Source organism: Dictyostelium purpureum (assembly GCF_000190715.1).
Source record: "Dictyostelium purpureum unplaced genomic scaffold DICPUscaffold_22, whole genome shotgun sequence".
Lineage (NCBI taxonomy): Eukaryota > Evosea > Eumycetozoa > Dictyosteliales > Dictyosteliaceae > Dictyostelium > Dictyostelium purpureum.
In genome coordinates this window covers 35686-53186 of record NW_003519359.1, presented here as the reverse complement: position 1 = coordinate 53186, position 17501 = coordinate 35686, and the positions used below count along the sequence as shown (strand labels likewise).

The 17501-nt window shown below is 26.2% G+C and overlaps 7 protein-coding genes across 7 annotated transcripts; 5 read left to right on the top strand and 2 right to left on the bottom strand.

The window, feature by feature from the left end:
* Positions 1 to 1372, top strand: DICPUDRAFT_91272 (uncharacterized protein; the record flags this gene model as incomplete). Its single annotated transcript, XM_003284277.1, has 1 exon — positions 1 to 1372. The coding sequence occupies one exon, from the start codon at positions 2 to 4 to the stop codon at positions 1238 to 1240; it is 1239 nt and encodes a 412-aa protein (XP_003284325.1). The 3' UTR covers positions 1241 to 1372.
* An 80-nt stretch (positions 1373 to 1452) lies between these two features.
* Positions 1453 to 2742, bottom strand: DICPUDRAFT_148069 (uncharacterized protein; the record flags this gene model as incomplete). The annotated part of the gene is made up of 3 exons (XM_003284239.1): positions 1453 to 1980; positions 2069 to 2299; positions 2380 to 2742. The coding sequence occupies 3 exons, from the start codon at positions 2740 to 2742 to the stop codon at positions 1453 to 1455; spliced, it is 1122 nt and encodes a 373-aa protein (XP_003284287.1).
* Positions 2743 to 3144: 402 nt separating this feature from the next.
* On the top strand, positions 3145 to 4130 carry DICPUDRAFT_86195 (uncharacterized protein; the record flags this gene model as incomplete). The annotated part of the gene is made up of 3 exons (XM_003284276.1): positions 3145 to 3555; positions 3644 to 3781; positions 3855 to 4130. The coding sequence occupies 3 exons, from the start codon at positions 3145 to 3147 to the stop codon at positions 4128 to 4130; spliced, it is 825 nt and encodes a 274-aa protein (XP_003284324.1).
* A 2077-nt stretch (positions 4131 to 6207) lies between these two features.
* On the top strand, positions 6208 to 7189 carry DICPUDRAFT_93649 (uncharacterized protein). Its single transcript, XM_003284275.1, has one exon. The coding sequence runs from the start codon at positions 6370 to 6372 to the stop codon at positions 6883 to 6885; it is 516 nt and encodes a 171-aa protein (XP_003284323.1). The 5' UTR covers positions 6208 to 6369; the 3' UTR covers positions 6886 to 7189.
* A 1884-nt stretch (positions 7190 to 9073) lies between these two features.
* On the top strand, positions 9074 to 12024 carry DICPUDRAFT_93648 (uncharacterized protein). The gene is made up of 2 exons (XM_003284274.1): positions 9074 to 10115; positions 10149 to 12024. The coding sequence occupies exons 1-2, from the start codon at positions 9428 to 9430 to the stop codon at positions 11924 to 11926; spliced, it is 2466 nt and encodes an 821-aa protein (XP_003284322.1). The 5' UTR covers positions 9074 to 9427; the 3' UTR covers positions 11927 to 12024.
* A 1335-nt stretch (positions 12025 to 13359) lies between these two features.
* On the top strand, positions 13360 to 14348 carry DICPUDRAFT_91270 (uncharacterized protein). Its single transcript, XM_003284273.1, has one exon. The coding sequence runs from the start codon at positions 13416 to 13418 to the stop codon at positions 14274 to 14276; it is 861 nt and encodes a 286-aa protein (XP_003284321.1). The 5' UTR covers positions 13360 to 13415; the 3' UTR covers positions 14277 to 14348.
* Positions 14349 to 16606: 2258 nt separating this feature from the next.
* Positions 16607 to 16995, bottom strand: DICPUDRAFT_71601 (uncharacterized protein; the record flags this gene model as incomplete). Its single annotated transcript, XM_003284238.1, has 2 exons — positions 16840 to 16995; positions 16607 to 16776 (listed from the first exon to the last, which is right to left on the bottom strand). Coding segments are annotated over exons 1-2 (160 nt in total), but the record flags the coding sequence as incomplete, so codon positions are not given.
* Positions 16996 to 17501: the final 506 nt, after the last annotated feature.

The window sequence follows — 17501 nt, the reverse complement described above, 5'->3', positions numbered from 1 at the left end:
AATGATTTGTTCAGTTGATGCTGATGATGATAGTGAATCTTCAAGTGGATCACAATCTGCTTCTTCACAATCCGCCTCTTCACAATCTGCTTCATCACAATCTGCTTCATCACAATCTGCCTCATCACAATCTGCTTCATCACAATCTGCCTCATCACAATCTGCTTCTTCACAATCTGCTTCTTCACAATCTGGCTCATCTATCCCAACTGGTAAATTCTGTAGAAAACAATTTACAAAGAAAGAAGGTGAAAAATGTTCAACCTATAATGCTCCAGTCGTTGGTGAAAAAGCAACTCTTACTCCATACACTTCAACCTTAAATAGAATGGATTGCGATTTAGCTGAAAATTTAGTTTGCGGTTCAAATGGTACATGTGTTAAACTTTCCACCGGTGCTGATTGCTCAAATGACACTAGTGTATGTGACGATTCATATGAAAAATGTGTTTGCAATACTCAAGGCTCTTCATCTGCATCATCAACTTCAGGCTCTGCCTCCGGTTCTGCCTCAGGCTCTGCTTCTAGCTCTGCATCAAGTGCATCAGGTTCTGAATCATCATCAAACTCAACTTCAAGTGCATCTGGCTCTGAATCATCATCATCAAACTCAACATCAAGCGCATCAGGTTCTGAATCATCATCAAACTCAACTTCAAGTGCATCTGGTTCTGAATCATCATCAAACTCAACTGATTCATCTGCTTCACAAAACCCAACCAATAGTCCAAACTTTTTAAGAGCTGCTCTCGATGAAAGCTCATCATCATCAAACTCATCAAGCGCTTCAGCATCAAGTGCATCAGGTTCTGAATCATCCTCATCAAACTCTACCTCTAGTGCATCAGGTTCTGAATCATCATCAGCCTCAAGTACCTCTGAAGATCTTGGTGCTACCTGTGTCCCAATTGCTAACTATAATTCAGAATGCAAAGACAGTTTAATTAAAATCACTCAATGTGCTCTCGATAACAAATGTAATCTTGGTGGCCATTTAACCAATGAATCATGTTTAGTCCAACATTGTCTCGAAGATATTTGTGAAAGCTCATGCTTTGCTACTCAATTATCATGCACTAAGGACGACATTTGCAGATATCACTATGGTTCATCATCATCACAAGCCTCATCAAATTCAACCTCAACTTCAACCTCCGAAAGTGATGGTTCATCTGCTGGTTTCACTGCTCCATCATTCTTAATTATTGTTGTTTTATCAATTATTTCTTTATTATATTAATTTTATTTTAAACAAATAATTTGATCTCTTTTTTTCTATATAGTAAATTTCCATTTTTAATTACACAAATAAACATATATATATTTAAAATATTATAAATAAATATAAATTTCAAATCATTTTTGAAAAAAAAAAATAAAAAAAAATAGTATAATATTATTTCTATAATAATAACTTTTATCTTTATATTTTATTTAATATTTTATTTTTGGTTATTTGCTAGTGTTTGGACTAATTGGTAATGAATAGGTGACACCTTTTGATGAAGATGTTCTTTTCTTTACTGATGAATCTTTAGATTTTAATGAGGATTGTAATGGTGGTGAGCCACCATTTGTTGAATTTAATAAAGGTGATGAATTACTATTACCATTATTAGTGCTGCTATTGTTTGATGATGGCGATGTGTTTGTGTTTGTTGATGTTTTATTTACATTTGAATTTGGATTGGTTGTTGGTGAAATAACTGGTGGTGGTGTAATTTGATGGATATTATGATTAACTTTTAATGGTGTATTATATAAAAACTGTAATAAATTAAATGAAATAAAGTTTGGGGAAACCAATCTTTGATTAACCTGTTTAATAATTTGAGTTTGAATAAATTGACCAATTTTTCCTGGTTCTTTTAATACAGTTTCATGACCCATCTTTGTTATCATTCTAAGTGAAATTTGTGGTGAGTTCTTTAAATAAAGTGCACATGTTGGGTTTGGTGTATTTGGAATATATAAAACAAACTATAAATTAAAAAGGAATAAAAAAACAATGATTAATATTAATACAATTTACTTTATTTGATCGATATAAATAAAATTTGATATATACTTTTCCTGAAAAATGTTTTAATGATAATTTGGTTTTGACTGGTAAACATGCAATATGTTTTTGTGGCCAATTTAACCAAAGATCTGCTGTAGCTGTTACTGAAGCATCACCTGAATAAATAAGATCAAATTCTAAAATACTAAATGCTGAATTTTCTGGAGTTACTAATTTTACAATACCTATTTCTGGTGTAGTAGTTCCAAAAACTATATCGGAAAAACTTAATTTACCCTATTAAAATTTAATTTATGTTAATATTTATAATTTTGTATTATTATTTGTTATTATAATTATAATTTTAAAATATTTACAAGGAAATCTGGCTTTGAGGTATCATCAAAAATATTATTTAAAATTGAATATATCTTTTGAGAAAATTGTGATGAATTATTAATATCTGATAAAATACGAGCAGTGATAAAATTGATCCATTTACAAGTTTCGATTGAAGTTGGTCTGATATCGCCCAATTCTAAAATTTCTTGAATTTTTTGTGTGGTGACATCGGTGATAATGGGTGAAGTGCTGCTATTGCTTGAATTATTAATCTTTTGTTTTTCTCTTGAAGTTGGTTTATCTTTTGGATCTACTTTTTTAGATAATAATTGGAAAAATATATACAATAAAATAGATGTTGTAAAAATTATACCACAAAGAAATCCAATAATAAACATTTTATATTATATATATCGTATCTATTAAAAAAAACTATGTGTTGTGATTTTTATTTTTAATTTTATTTTTAAATTTCTAAAAATAATTTAACAACAAATATTTATTTAAAACAAAACAAAAATATATAAACAAATAACTAATGATTATGTGTTTTTGGTTGTGTATCTGCCGAAAAAAATAATTAAAAAAAAAATTAAAAAAAGGGAAAAATGAAAAATAATTTTTTTTTTTTTTTTTTTTTAATTTTTTTTTTTTTTTTTTGATTTTTATTTTAAAATTTTAAATTATCATCTTATTTATTTTATGATTTGTTTAATATAAATATATTATTTTTAATTATTTATTAATATATTCAACCACAACACACCCCCACATTTCCTTTTATAATTTTTATATAAATAATGGCAACCACCACACCAAGAGAACATAAATTAATCCAAAATGGTATTGAAATTGCAGATTGGGTAATCCACACATCAAAAAATCCAATTTTAAGATCAACAGAAAAAGAGACATGGGAACAAGAATTACAATTAAACGAATTACCAGAAATGGTGTATGGAAATAATTTTGTTAGATTATCAAATGAAAAACGTGACATCACAATCGTTTTTAATTGTATGGATGCATTAAAACTTTTAGATAAAACTGCTGATCAATCAATTAAAGTATCATCTGCCAAAAAATGGGAAGAAATTAATAAAAACTTTGAAGGTCAAATCGAAAAATCATTTGATTGGACTTTTTCCTCCCCATATACTGGTTCCATTTTATCTCGTGGTCATTGTTACAATAGTTTTGAAAAACCATCTGTAAGTAATTAAAACTGACTAACAAAGACAAATAAATAAATAAATAAAAAAATAAAAATTTATAATACTAATTTTATTTTTATTTTAGGGATTAATTGAAAATACTACTGAAAAAATTGATATTGAAAAATTAAAAAGACCAGATCCAATTTTATTTTTTGATGATGTATTATTATATGAAGATGAATTAGCAGATAATGGTGAATCAATGCTATCAGTTAAAATTGTAAGTATTTATTATTGCGCTATCATTATAATTATTATTTATTAATATTTTTTTTTTTTTATTATTATTTTAGAGAGTTATGCACGAATCAGTATTTTTATTAGCAAGATTCTTTTTAAGAGTAGATGATGTAATTGTAAGATGCTTGGATACTAGAATATATCACGAATTTAATAAAGACTATTTACTTAAAGAAGTTACTTTCAAAGAAACCAATTTCGATGTCATCAAGCCATACTTTGAAAAAGACCCAACTTTGCTCACAGATTCAAACTTTATCGTTTCAAAACTTCCAACCAGATCAATAGTTACTGAAAAAATTTTATTAACCTTTAATGATCAAAAATAAAATATATATGTTAGTATAATATATAATGTTGTTTTTTTTAATTTATTCAACATACCTTATATTCATTTGCAAATACTATTTGGCTTATTTCTTTTGTTGCAATTGTTTGTTTTCTTTTTTGTTTTCTATATACAAAATTTTTTAAAAATTAGTTAATTTTTTTTTTTTTAGTTATTTAAATTGTATATTTACCATTCACCAATTACTACCCAGTCCATTTCATAATTATTAATATTTGTTTTATTTAATTTATCATTATTATACCTCATATATCTAAACTCTCCATTTATAACTGGGATAAATAAGTATTTCTTTGTTTATTCATGTGGGTTTTTTTTTTTTTTGGTTCTTTAAAAATTTTTGGGGGGGGGGGGTTTTTTTCCAAAAATTTTGGGAAATATTTATTTTCCTTTTTTTTTTTTTTTTTTACCCAAAAATTTTTATTTCTGGGGCCTTTCCAATTATTCCAATTTATTGTTTTTTATTTTTTTTTTTTTTTTTTTTTTTTTTTTTTTTTTTTTTTTTTTTTTTTTTTTGCTAAATTAAAAAAATGGGTAAAAATAGTGATATTAAAATTGATACCTACACCATACAAAATGCACCAAGAGAAAACAATCCTAAATATATAACCGAGATATTTGAAATCGAGCCAAACAAAAGACACGATATTATATAGATCCATAAGTAAGTAAAAAAAATAATAAAAAATAGAAATATTAGTATTAATATAAATATTTATTTTAAAAATAGTTTTACAAGAATTACATGTTCTAATCCATTTGACAAAGTTGCAACTTTTAAATTATTGGACGAAACTGATTTTAAAGTTGATATTCAACCACAAACTGTAGTAACATTAAAAAGAAAGGTTAATGGTCAAATGATGGCATTTTTAAATATAGGAGAAGTATCAATTACCATTAAAATAAATCAGGAAGAATAATTACATTATCATTATTTAAAATAATAATTTTACACTATATGTGTTATTAGATAAAATAAATAATATATACTACAATTAATAAAAAAAAAAATAAAAAAAATAAAAAAATAATAATAAATTATAATTGATTTAGTGTTTAAAAAAATAAAAAAAAACAGTTATATATTTATTGTTTTTTAAATATTAAAAATAAAAAAAAATAAAATTAAATATTAAAATAAAAAAAATAATAAAAATAAACTTCTACAACGTTGTGTTAATCAAAGTTATTTGCTATTTATTTAAAAACTATTTATGTGATAGAAAAAAAAACACAATTAAATGTTAGCTTTAAATGATTTTGTGTTATTTTTTGTTTTAATAAATCTCAATTTAATGTGATTTAATACTATGCTTTATTAGATATATAAAAAAATATATAAATCATAAATGATATAAAGTGTGTGAGAGAGAATCTGTGGGTTAGAGTGTGTTGTTGTTATTTTTGTAGTAGTTGTTTTAGAGTATTTTATGCCCCCCATACTAGTAATAAACACACAGTGTATCCCTATTTGTTTTTGTTTTTTTTAACACACTCTTATTTAAACAATATTCAAAATTATTATAATGAATTCAAAAGAATAACTCATAAAAGGAATTTTCATTATATAACCACACATAAACATACCTTTGGTAGGGCGTGTGCTTTTTTTTTTTATTTTTTTTTTTTTTTCTATTAATAACTATTTTTTTTATAAATTTTATTTAATTACCAAATTAAATTAAAATTTTAAAAAATAATAAAAATAATAATAATTTAAATTTAAAAAAAAAAACTGTTGATTGGAACACCCACAAAAATTTAATTTAAATTTTTTTTTTTTAAATATTCCCTCTAAATAATATGAAAATGCCCTTTATAAATAAGAAATCTTTATTTTAACGTTTATAAAGAAAAATTTTATAATAAATGTTAAATCAAAAATAGAAAAAAAAACCAAAAAAAATATTTTTTTTAATTTAAATTATTAATTTATTTTTTTTTATTTTTATTATTATTTTTTTTAATTTTTTTTAATTAATTGAATATGTTATTATTATAAATTTTAATTTTCTTTTTTTTTTTTTTTCTTTTTTTTTTTTATTATTTTTTTTCATTTTGTTTAATTGATATAACAATAACTACAACATTTATAAATTATAAAATATTTAAAACCTACAAAATAAATATTTTTTTTTTTCTTTTTTTCAACAACACAACATATTCTTCTCAACAATCAAAATCATATCTTTTGTAAATAGTAATAATAATAAAAAATGAGCGAAACTGTTGTCGAATCAAACCCAATTAATAACGAAACTACTGTTGCACCACCACATGTTGAAGAAACAAATCAACAAACTGAACAACACAATAATCCAGTTCAAGAAGAAACCAAAAAAGAAGAATGTTCCACTACCACTGAAACAACCGAATCCAATGAAAGCAAACCAAAAGAAGAACAAAAACAAGAGCATGAACAAGAACAAGAACAAGAAGAAAATTCTGAAACCAAACCAAATGAAGAAGAAAATAATGTAGAAGAACCAGTAGAAAACAATGCTGAACCATCAACCAATGAACATACTGATGCCAACACTACCGAACCACAAAATAAAGAGGTAGAAGAAAATAATAACACTTGTGATACTACTAATGGAACTGACGCTAATGAAGTTGAAAATAAGAAGAGAGCCGTTGACGAGGAACAAATTGATGATAATAAAGAATCAAGTAAAAAGAGAAAGCTAGAAGTTGAAGCTTCTGATAATGCCCAACAAGTTGAAGCCTAAAAAACACCCCAATTAGAAAAAAAAAAATTAAAAAAAAAAAAATTAAAAAAAAATTAGAAAATATCAATAAATGTAAATTCATGTCATAACAAAATCCAATAATGCATATATTTATTTATTTTAAATCCCTCCAATTTCAAACGATCAATTCTTTCTATTAAAAATTAATTTGGTTTAATTTAATTATTTTTTAATTAAAAACCAATAAAAAAAAAAAAAAAAAAAAAATAGTGCACATAAAATTTTTTTTGGGGGGTCATACCGCGCACACCCCAAAAAAAAGATTAGATGGTGATCATCATAATTTCTTTAAAGGTTTCTTTTAATTTTTTATTTTTTTTTAAATTTTATTTATATTAAAACTAAGAAAAAAATTTCTTTGTAAATAGTAAAACTAAATTAACTGGTGCTGGTTTTCCCCAATATCGATCATAAGAAAATTAAAATATAAGTTAAAAAACGTGAATAAATATTGGTATAACTATAATAATGCATCTAAGGTTTTCGTAACCTAAAGATAGGGCAAAAAAAAATTTATTAAAAAATAAATTTTATTAAAAATCTTTTTTTTTTTTTAGTTTTTTATTTTATTTTTTTTTTATTTTATTTTATTTTTTTTGTTTTTATTAAAATAAAAATCTTTTTTTTTTTTTTTTATATAATTGGTTTATATAGGTGTCTCTCAATTATTATTGAAAACACTCTTTTCAAAATTTTTTCCTTTTAATAAAAATAAAATTGATAAAAAAATATAAAAAATAAAAAATTTGATGAAGTATTCAGTAAATCAAACAGAAAGACTAATTTTTTTTTAATAATGTAAGTTTTTTTTAAAAAAAAAAAAAAAAAAAAAAAAAAAAAAAAAAATGGCATAACACACCGCACTACTTAATCAAATTCTTTATTTCGAATATCGAACCAGTATAATAATTATAAAAATAAATAATAATAATAATAATAATAATAATAAATCAATGATCATAATAATAATAATGAACAACACAGTTAATAGAAATAAAATAATCAAAGGCTACATTCAACATTTTATTAAATATGCTAAAGGGGTTTATTTAAAGCTTTTCAATTATTATAAACTTTACTTTTTATAGATATATATATTATTTTTTTTTTTAAAACTACCCGATATTCACACCAACACATTCTTAATATAACTCACATAGCACCCTTTGGTAAATCCTCGCGATATTATTTTTTTTTTTTTAAAATTTATTTGAATTGTTTTTTTTTTACACAATAAATTATTGATAGGTTATTTTTGGACTGTTTTTTTATTTTATAATAACCAATTTGTTCAAAATTATTCAATTCGACATAAAACCCACCACCAACAATAATAATATCAATATTATATTCAGGACACATACTCCTTACTAAAACTCAAATCATCTCTATAATCATATCAATAAACTGCAAATTATTTTTTTAATTTTTTTTTTTTATAATTTTTTTATTTTTTCACAAAAAAAACCAAATTTTTTAAAAAAAGATAGAAATTCTCTTTTCATTTATTTTAAAATAATGCCAATGTAATAACAACAATTAAAAATTAAATTAATATTAAAAAGAAGTTTAAATTCAATCATTTTGTTTAATTAAATATTAAAAAAAACTCTCATATGTACAGTAACAATAATAAATTAATTTTATACATTTACATAACCTACACCCACATAACACACATTTTAAAGAATCAACGATTAAACAAATAAATAAATAAACAAATAAATAAACAAATAAATAAATAATTAAAGTTTTTTATTTTATCACACACCCTAACACTTATTTTAGTTAATTTTAAATTATATTAACTAAATATATCTATTTAATTTATAATTAAAAATACCTACACTCCCACACAATAATATTACAATTATAAATCACTATCAAAACAAAAAAAATAATCATCATAAACATTTTATATAATGATATAGTTATCTTTTATTTATTTATCATCATATTTATTGATTTAAATCTAAAATAGAGATTGTAAAATAATCACATATAATAATAATAGAAATAATAATAATAACCATATAGTAATATTAAACCCCCTTTTATTTATTATTTTTTTTTTTTTTTGGGGTTTGGGGTGGTTTTTATCATAAAATTATTTTTGTTTTATTTTTTTTTTTAAAATTAATTTTAAAATTTTAATTTTGAAATATATAAAATATTTTATATCCATCAAAAGTTAAAATAACTTCAATCATTACCAATCATTTTTAATATATTTATTAATATAAATATTATATATTTTAAAATTACATACCATACTAAACACCACTACACTATACACACCTCCATCACATTTTCTCTCTACTTTTAATATTTTTTTAATGTTTATACTAATTTATTAATTTTTTATTTATTTATTTCTTATTTTTATTTATTTAAATATTATAATTTTTTAAATTATTTATTACCATATATATTTAATACCATTACCATTTTTAATAATAATAAATTTTATTTATAATAATATTTTTTTATTCAATTAAATCAATAAATAAATTTATCTAAAATGACATTAGTTTATGATAAATCATCTTTTTTAAATATAATGGCACAAGTAGCAGTACTTAATAGAACATCAAGTGGTGACTTACCAATAATAACTTCCAACAGTATTTCATTATTATCATCATCAAGTTCTACACAAAGTATTCAAAGTCCAGTTGGTAACCCATCAATAAATGTAACACCTTTAATAATACAAAATAAAGATGAGGAAAAGATGACACTATCTCAACTATTAGCGTGTTTTCCCGAGCCACCATCTTATATACCAATACAACCACCACAATTAAATACAAGTCAGCATAAACTCAGGAGAGATACCGTTGTTTCACCACCAACTATAACATCAAAACAATCAAGTATAATAGATTCCAAACCAAATAATATAATTTTAAATAATAGTATAAACAATATCAATAACTCACCACAAAAACAAGATTGTAATAATTTAGCGTCAGGTAATAATGGTTTAAATGCATCCAATAATCCAATAATAATATATAGCAGCAGTGAGGAACTACCAAATAATAATATACCATTAGATTGTTCAAGCGAATCTTCAAACTGCTCCGATTTACTTAACCAATCAACAAATTCAACATCAAACTACAATATTTTACAACAATCACAACAAAAAGAATCGATTCAATTAGGAAAAAGTCAAAGTTTAGATAATATTGATTTAATCGCATGTACATCTGAACCAATTATATTTAAAAATAAAGCAAACTCACCATCAAAAGAAATTGAACAACAAGATAGTGGTAATGTTACACCAATTCCACTTTCACCAATATCATCTGCCGGTCAAAGATCATCTCAATCATCTCAATCATCAGAAGATTCAAATAGTATTATAACAAATGCGAATGTTATAACCTCACCTCCAACATCACAATCACCACAACCAATATCACCATTGTCTGAATCATCCACAGCACCAACATCAGTAACAACACAACCACCAACCACAACCACCTCTACCAATAACACTAATAGCACCAATCACCCAGCCCTTTCAGTTAATAATAGAACCAAAACCACACATAATTTAACAAATCCAAACTCACCCAACCATAGTAATAAAAACCAAAACAACAGTAGTCCATTATCACCGGCAAAACGTTTAACCATTGCATTCGGTAGTTTAACTAGAGGTAGTTCAAACAACACCCCACAACCTGTATTATCAATTGTACCAATTAAATGGGAAATCAATTTAAATCAAAGTAAAGTTCAACTTAATGGTTCCTCTGCACAAGCACCAACCAATTTATTTGAATCCTATGTAAAATTATGTAAAGGGGATTATTCACCAAATACCTCAGATTTTAATAAAACTTTTAATCAACTTTTAGATTTAGACATCAATTCAAATTTATCAATGTTAGAAAAAGTTTATGAATCAATTCTTAAAGGAAACAATGGGTTACTCTCATCGAAAGACCAATTTCTCACAAAAGATAAATCAAATGTTAAATCTTTATTATCAGCTGTCAAGAGTGTGGTTAGCGAAGATATAGTAAATGTAAAACCAAGTAAATCGATGATGTATTTTGGAAGCTTTGGTAAAACTATTCCAATTAACCAAGAGGTCACCGATGAAATTATTTTAAATTCTTTTGCAAGCAAAAAAGTTAAATATAGAATTCTTTTGGGTCCACCATCAAAGAGTCACACAATATCGATACAAGAAAAAGAAGGTCACATTAATAAGAAATCATCAATAACTTTATCATTCTCTCTTGTTTTGAAATCATCAATAAAATTAAGACGTGTTGTTGTAATCGAAATTGAAGGTGGTGTTAAATACTTTATATTGATTCAAGTTGAATCCAATAAAACAGCATTTGGCCAACCAATAGAAGATTCTGAATTAGTAGAAGATAATACAAGTTTTGGTCCAATGAGCGTACCTAGAGCATTGGTAATTTTAAAGCAATCTTTCTTTTCATCTAATGCTCACCTTACCGAATCAATTTTCCGTTTGCCTCCTGCCAACGATAGTGAATATAATATAGTGAAGGATAGAATCAATAGAGAGGCAATAGGTTGTACAGAGCCACATTGTATAGCAACTTTAATCAAAGTATTTTTTAGGGAATTACCAAATTTACTCTTAAACGATTTGGATCCTCAAATATTCTTAAACTTTAAATCAACCTCAAATAGTAATATAGCTCAATCTGCAAATACTAGCAATACAGTTTCACAATCAAACTCAAACGAATCATTTACCGACCCAAATTTAGATCCTGTTTTTGTTGTTAATCAAATACCAGACCCAAAAAGATCGACCTTCCTCTGGCTAGTAGATCTTTTAGCTGAAGTTACCAAGTATGAAAATGAAAATAAAATGACTGCTAAAAACCTTTCAATTATTTTCTCACCCAATTTATATATACCTCCTTCCAATATTGTATCAACTGAAGATTCTTTTGCCATATCTGGTAAAGTTGTAAATTTTATTTTAGAATTAATTCAATTTAATAAATCTTTATAATCAAAATAAATAATCAATAATCAATAATAATAGAAATAATATAATAATAATTAATTATTCAAAAAAATAATAAAAGTTTAATAAAAGTTTAATAATATAAATTTTTTTTTTAAAAAAAATTAATCACTTTATTTATAATATATAAATATATGTATTTTTTATTATTTTATAATTTTTTAATTATGTAATTTGGTTTTTTTATTGTTCAAAGGAATTCCAAATTTCATAAAAACAAACAAATAATAAAAGAATAACAAAATATTTTTAATTGTTTTATTTATTTCTTATAATTAAATAGTTATTATATTTATCTATTATTATAATAAGTTATAATAAATAATATGTATTCTTTTAAATAATAAAAGTGTAAATATTCAAGAACAGAAATAATTAAAAGTTATGGAAATGTAACTTTAGTGTTTTTTATAGTAATTTTTTATTACTTTAATTTATTATTTATAATAATTTTAAAAATAACTTTTTATTAAATCTAATAAAAATCTCATTTTCATATGGAAACTCTTTTTTTTTTTTAAAAAAAACAATTTTTATAAACACAAATATTACCCCTCCCACACATGCCCAAATGAATAATAATAATAACAAATTTGTATATTTTTTAACAATAAAAAATAACTATTTGAATGTATCCATACATTTATTTAAAATAGGAAAAAAAAAAAAAAAAAAAAAAAAGAAAAAAAAAAAGAAAAAAAAAAAGAAAAATAAATAAATTAAATTATTTAGAAAAAAAAACAAAATTAAAATACAAAAATAATTTTTTTTATTTTTTTTTTTTTTTTTAAATTACGGTTATTTGAAGGAATCTATTGAGGATCTGAAAAAAAGACCATTATGCCAGTACAAAAATGGAAATCAATCATTTTGACACATAATTTTAATTAACAAACAAACAGAAACAACACACAACTACTAAAATTACGAGTTATTTTTATCATAATAATTTCTCTATTTTTATTATAAAAAAAAAAAAATAAAAAAAAAAATAAAATAAAATAAATAATAATATAATAATAATTTATTTTTATTTTATTTTATTTTTTTCTTCTCTCTATTTTTTCTATTTAAATTCAAATCCCGAATTTATTTTGTATATTTTAAAAAAAGCTTTTGTTTGTTAAACAAATAATAATTTTTAAAAAAAAAAAAAAATAATATTATTTTTATAGTTTAAAATTTCTAATATACACCAAACTAATACATTAAATATCGTTTATGTATATATATTTTAATTGTTCTTTTATACCTTCAAATTTATTTTTTTATTTTAAAAAAAACAAAATAAAAATTTTTTAGAAAATAATTTAATTTTAATAGTAACATTATTTCGTTGAATAAATAGATTAATCGTCATATTTATTTCATGTAAAATAAACACACACATTCATATTCAAATAAATCAAAAACTCACACAAATATACACTTTTAAATTTTTCAAAATTTATACTTTTATTAAAAATAATTCAAAATGGTTGCTACTGATAATAAAAATATTGCAATTTTAGGTGCAGGTAATCTTGGTATCTCTATTGGAAGAGGTATTGCTGCATCAAAGAAATATAGACCAAATCAAATTACATTTACAAAAAGAAATCTTGAAAATGTTCAATATTTAAAAGAAGAAGGTTTTCAATTAACTTCATCAAATCAAGATGCCGTTGCCAAAAGTCAAATTCTTATTGTAGCAGTATTACCAGCTCAAGTTCCATCACTTTTAGATAGTGTCAAAAGTTTAATTACTGAGGACCATATTATTATTAGTGTAGTTTTAGGACTTTCAACTAGTGACATTCGTTCATTCATTATGACCGATACACCAATCGTTAGAGCAATGCCAAATACTGCTATTCAATTCTGTGAATCAATGACCTGTATTGCAGTTCGTAGTGCTACTGCATCCCCAGCTGATACCCCTTACGAAAGAAGAAAGGACCACGCTTTAAAAATAACTGAAGATATTTTTAACTGTTGTGGTCAATGCATTACAATCTCTGAAGAAGCTATGGTTGCTGCTCCAGCTCTTTGTTCTTGCGGTATTGCATTCTTTTGTAGAATGATCAGAGCTGCCTCATCTGCTGGTTGTGAAATTGGTTTCCATGCTGAAGATGCCGTTCGTATCGCTGCTCAAACTGCTAAAGGTGCTGCTATTTTATTATTACAAAATGATCAACATCCAGAATCAGAAATTGATAAAGTTACTACTCCACAAGGTGCCACAATTACTGGTTTAAACACCATGGAGCATAATGGTCTTACCAGTTCCATCATTAAAGGTATTGTTTGTGCTGCTGAAAAATCTGCTAAAAAAGAAGCAAATAAACAAAAATAAACATTTTATTTTTATTTATTCCATTTCATTTTATTTAAAATAGGAATAAGTTCTCAATTTTTTATAACATACAAAATTTTATTTTAATATTCTTTATTTTATTTTATTTTTATTTATTCTTAGTTTTTTTTTTGTTAATAATAAGCGAATTTGATTTGTTTAAACTTTTTTTTTTTTTATAATTTAAAATATTTTTTATTTTTATTAATTTTATATTAAAAGATAAAATATAGTTGACAAAACAAATGCGGTAATAAATTGTAAGTTGAATTTCGTAGTTGAGGCAAATGAACCTAAATTTGGAGTTTCGGTTGGATCTTCATCACCAGTTGAGACAGGTCTGGTTGGTGGTGGGGTTGGGGTTCTTGTTGGAGCTCTAGAAGGAGTTCTTGAAGGGATAACTCTTGATGTTGTTGTTGCAGTTGTTGTTGCAGTTGTTGTTGCAGTTGTTGAGGCTGTAGTAGCAGTTGTTGTAGCAGTAGTTGTTGCTGCAGATGGGGATACGTTGGATGAGGCAATACCATTTAATGGTGAGGAATTACCTCCAGTTGCACCTGCATTATTACCTCCAGTTGCACCTGCACTATTTCCACCAGTGTTACCTCTTAGAGCGCTATTTCCACCATTTGCACCGGCAGTTGCACCGGCACTATTTCCACCAGTTGCACCGCTAGTTGCACCAGCACTATTTCCTCCAGTTGCACCGGCAGTAGCACCGGCACTATTTCCACCAGTTGCACCGCTAGTTGCACCAGCACTATTTCCTCCAGTTGCACCGGCACTATTTCCACCAGTTGCACCAGCAGTTGCACCGGCACTATTACCACTGGTTGCACCGGCAGTAGCACCAGCACTATTTCCTCCAGTTGCACCAGCACTATTACCACCGGTTGCACCGGCACTATTACCACCAGTTGCGCCTGCAGTTGCACCAGCACTATTTCCACCAGTTGCACCGGCAGTAGCACCAGCACTATTTCCTCCAGTTGCACCGGCACTATTACCACCAGTTGCGCCTGCAGTTGCACCAGCACTATTGCCACCAGTTGCGCCTGCAGTTGCACCAGCACTATTACCACCAGTTGCACCGGCACTATTACCACCAGTTGCTCCTGAAGTTGCACCGGCACTATTGCCACCAGTTGCACCGGCACTATTTCCACCAGTTGCTCCAGCAGTTGCTCCAGCACTATTTCCACCAGTTGCACCGGCAGTAGCACCAGCACTATTTCCTCCAGTTGCACCAGCAGTTACACCTGCACTATTGCCACCAGTAGCACCTGCACTATTACCTCCAGTTGCACCAGCGCTATTACCGCCAGTTGCACCAGCGCTATTTCCTCCAGTTGCACCAGATGATGAACCACTGTTTCCTCCAGTAGCACCGCCGCTTGATGATCCGCTATTTCCTCCAGTAGAACCACCAGATGATGAATTACCAGATGAGGAACTACCTCCGCTTGAAGATGAGCCACTTGAAGATGGGCCTGATGAATGGCCAGATGAGTGACCTGACGAATGACCACCACTTGATGAGGAAGAGCCACTTAATGAGTGACCTGATGCATGGCCTGATGAGTGACCTGATGAACTACCACTTGATGATGGACCAGATGAACCGCTTGATGATGAGTGACCAGATGAATGACCTGATGAATGACCACTGGATGAAGAGATACTATTGCCTCCACTATTTCCAGTGCTCGAACCACTTGCTGTTGTATGGTGTCCAGTATGATGTCCAGTATGATGACCACTATTTTCGCCACTATCACCAGTGCTCGAACCGCTTGAGGATGTATGGTGTCCAGTATGGTGTCCAGTATGATGACCACTATTTTCGCCACTACCACTGGTGGAACCAGAACTTGATGATGTATGGTGTCCAGTATGGTGTCCGGTATGATGGCCACTATTTTCACCACTACCACTGGTGGAACCAGAGCTTGATGATGTATGGTGTCCAGTATGGTGTCCAGTATGATGGCCACTATTTTCACCACTACCACTGGTGGAACCAGAGCTTGATGATGTATGGTGTCCGGTGTGGTGTCCAGTATGATGGCCACTATTTTCACCACTACCACCGATGGCACCAGAACTCCAACCACTTGAAGTTGTATGGTGTCCAGAATGATGACCGGTATGGCCAGAGTGATGACCAGAATGACCGCCATTATCCTCGCAGTCATTTATATAGGTTGAGTCAAATAATATTAAATCTACACAGGAATAAAATGTTTCAGAGTGGTATTTGTTTCCACCTTCTAAGGAGAGTTGAAGGGTTGCTTTTGTTCTTGATGTAAAATCTAACTCTGGTAATCTTTCACCAAATGCTGGTAATGTTATAAGGGATTCTCCATCCGAATAAAATGCATCAAAACTATGTATTCCATATATTTTATCATCTACAACCATATCTAGTTTATACTTATATTGGCCTTTGAAATCTAAACTTTGATAGATAGTGAATACATTGCTTCTTGAAACATCGAAATAACTTTTAAAATTTAAATTAGTATATGATAATAGATAAGTTTTATAATATAATATTAAAACCTACATTCTACGGGAATCGTCGCAATCTGATGCTTTACATCTTTTGGTTATATGACATCCTCTGATATCATATTTACTGCAGGGATATCTGGGTGGAGGGAATACAAAACCCATATGCCCATAAATTGTATTAATATTAAATAGCACTAAGATTAGTGCTATTAATAATAATCTCATTTTTTTATATTATCTTTTATTTGTAATGGTACAATTATTATTTATATAAATAGTAAAAAAGAAGGGTGGGTCGAAAAATAAAAAAAAATATTAATAAAATAAGAAAAAAATAAATTTAATGTTTTTATAATTATTATTTTATTATTTTATTATTTTATTATTTAATGTATTGTGTTTTATTATTACAAATAAATTATATAAAATTTAAAAAAAAAATATTATATGATTAAATTATTATTATTATTAAAAAAAAAAAAAAAGAAAAAAAAATTTTAAAAAAAATATATATTAAGAATGAGGATTTAATTATTTGTAAATTATTCCAATTAAAAATTATTTAATGTAACTACTATATATAATATACAGTTATACATTAATGAATTTATTTAAATAAAATATTTTACAAATTTTTTACGAATAGTCAAATTTGAAATTATATTGTGTGTTGTGTGGGTTTTTATGAAAAAATAATAATAATAATAATCCATT

What these genes read in the sequence shown, in the direction of transcription:
- DICPUDRAFT_93649 (XM_003284275.1), top strand. Translation starts at nt 6,370, where the DNA reads ATGAGCGAAACTGTTGTCGAATCAAACCCAATTAATAACGAAACTACT.
- DICPUDRAFT_93648 (XM_003284274.1), top strand. Translation starts at nt 9,428, where the DNA reads ATGACATTAGTTTATGATAAATCATCTTTTTTAAATATAATGGCACAA. An exon ending in TAATATTGATTTAATCGCAT is followed by an intron (nt 10,116 to 10,148) that starts GTACATCTGAAC and finishes TTAAAAATAAAG; the next exon opens with CAAACTCACCATCAAAAGAA.
- DICPUDRAFT_91270 (XM_003284273.1), top strand. Translation starts at nt 13,416, where the DNA reads ATGGTTGCTACTGATAATAAAAATATTGCAATTTTAGGTGCAGGTAAT.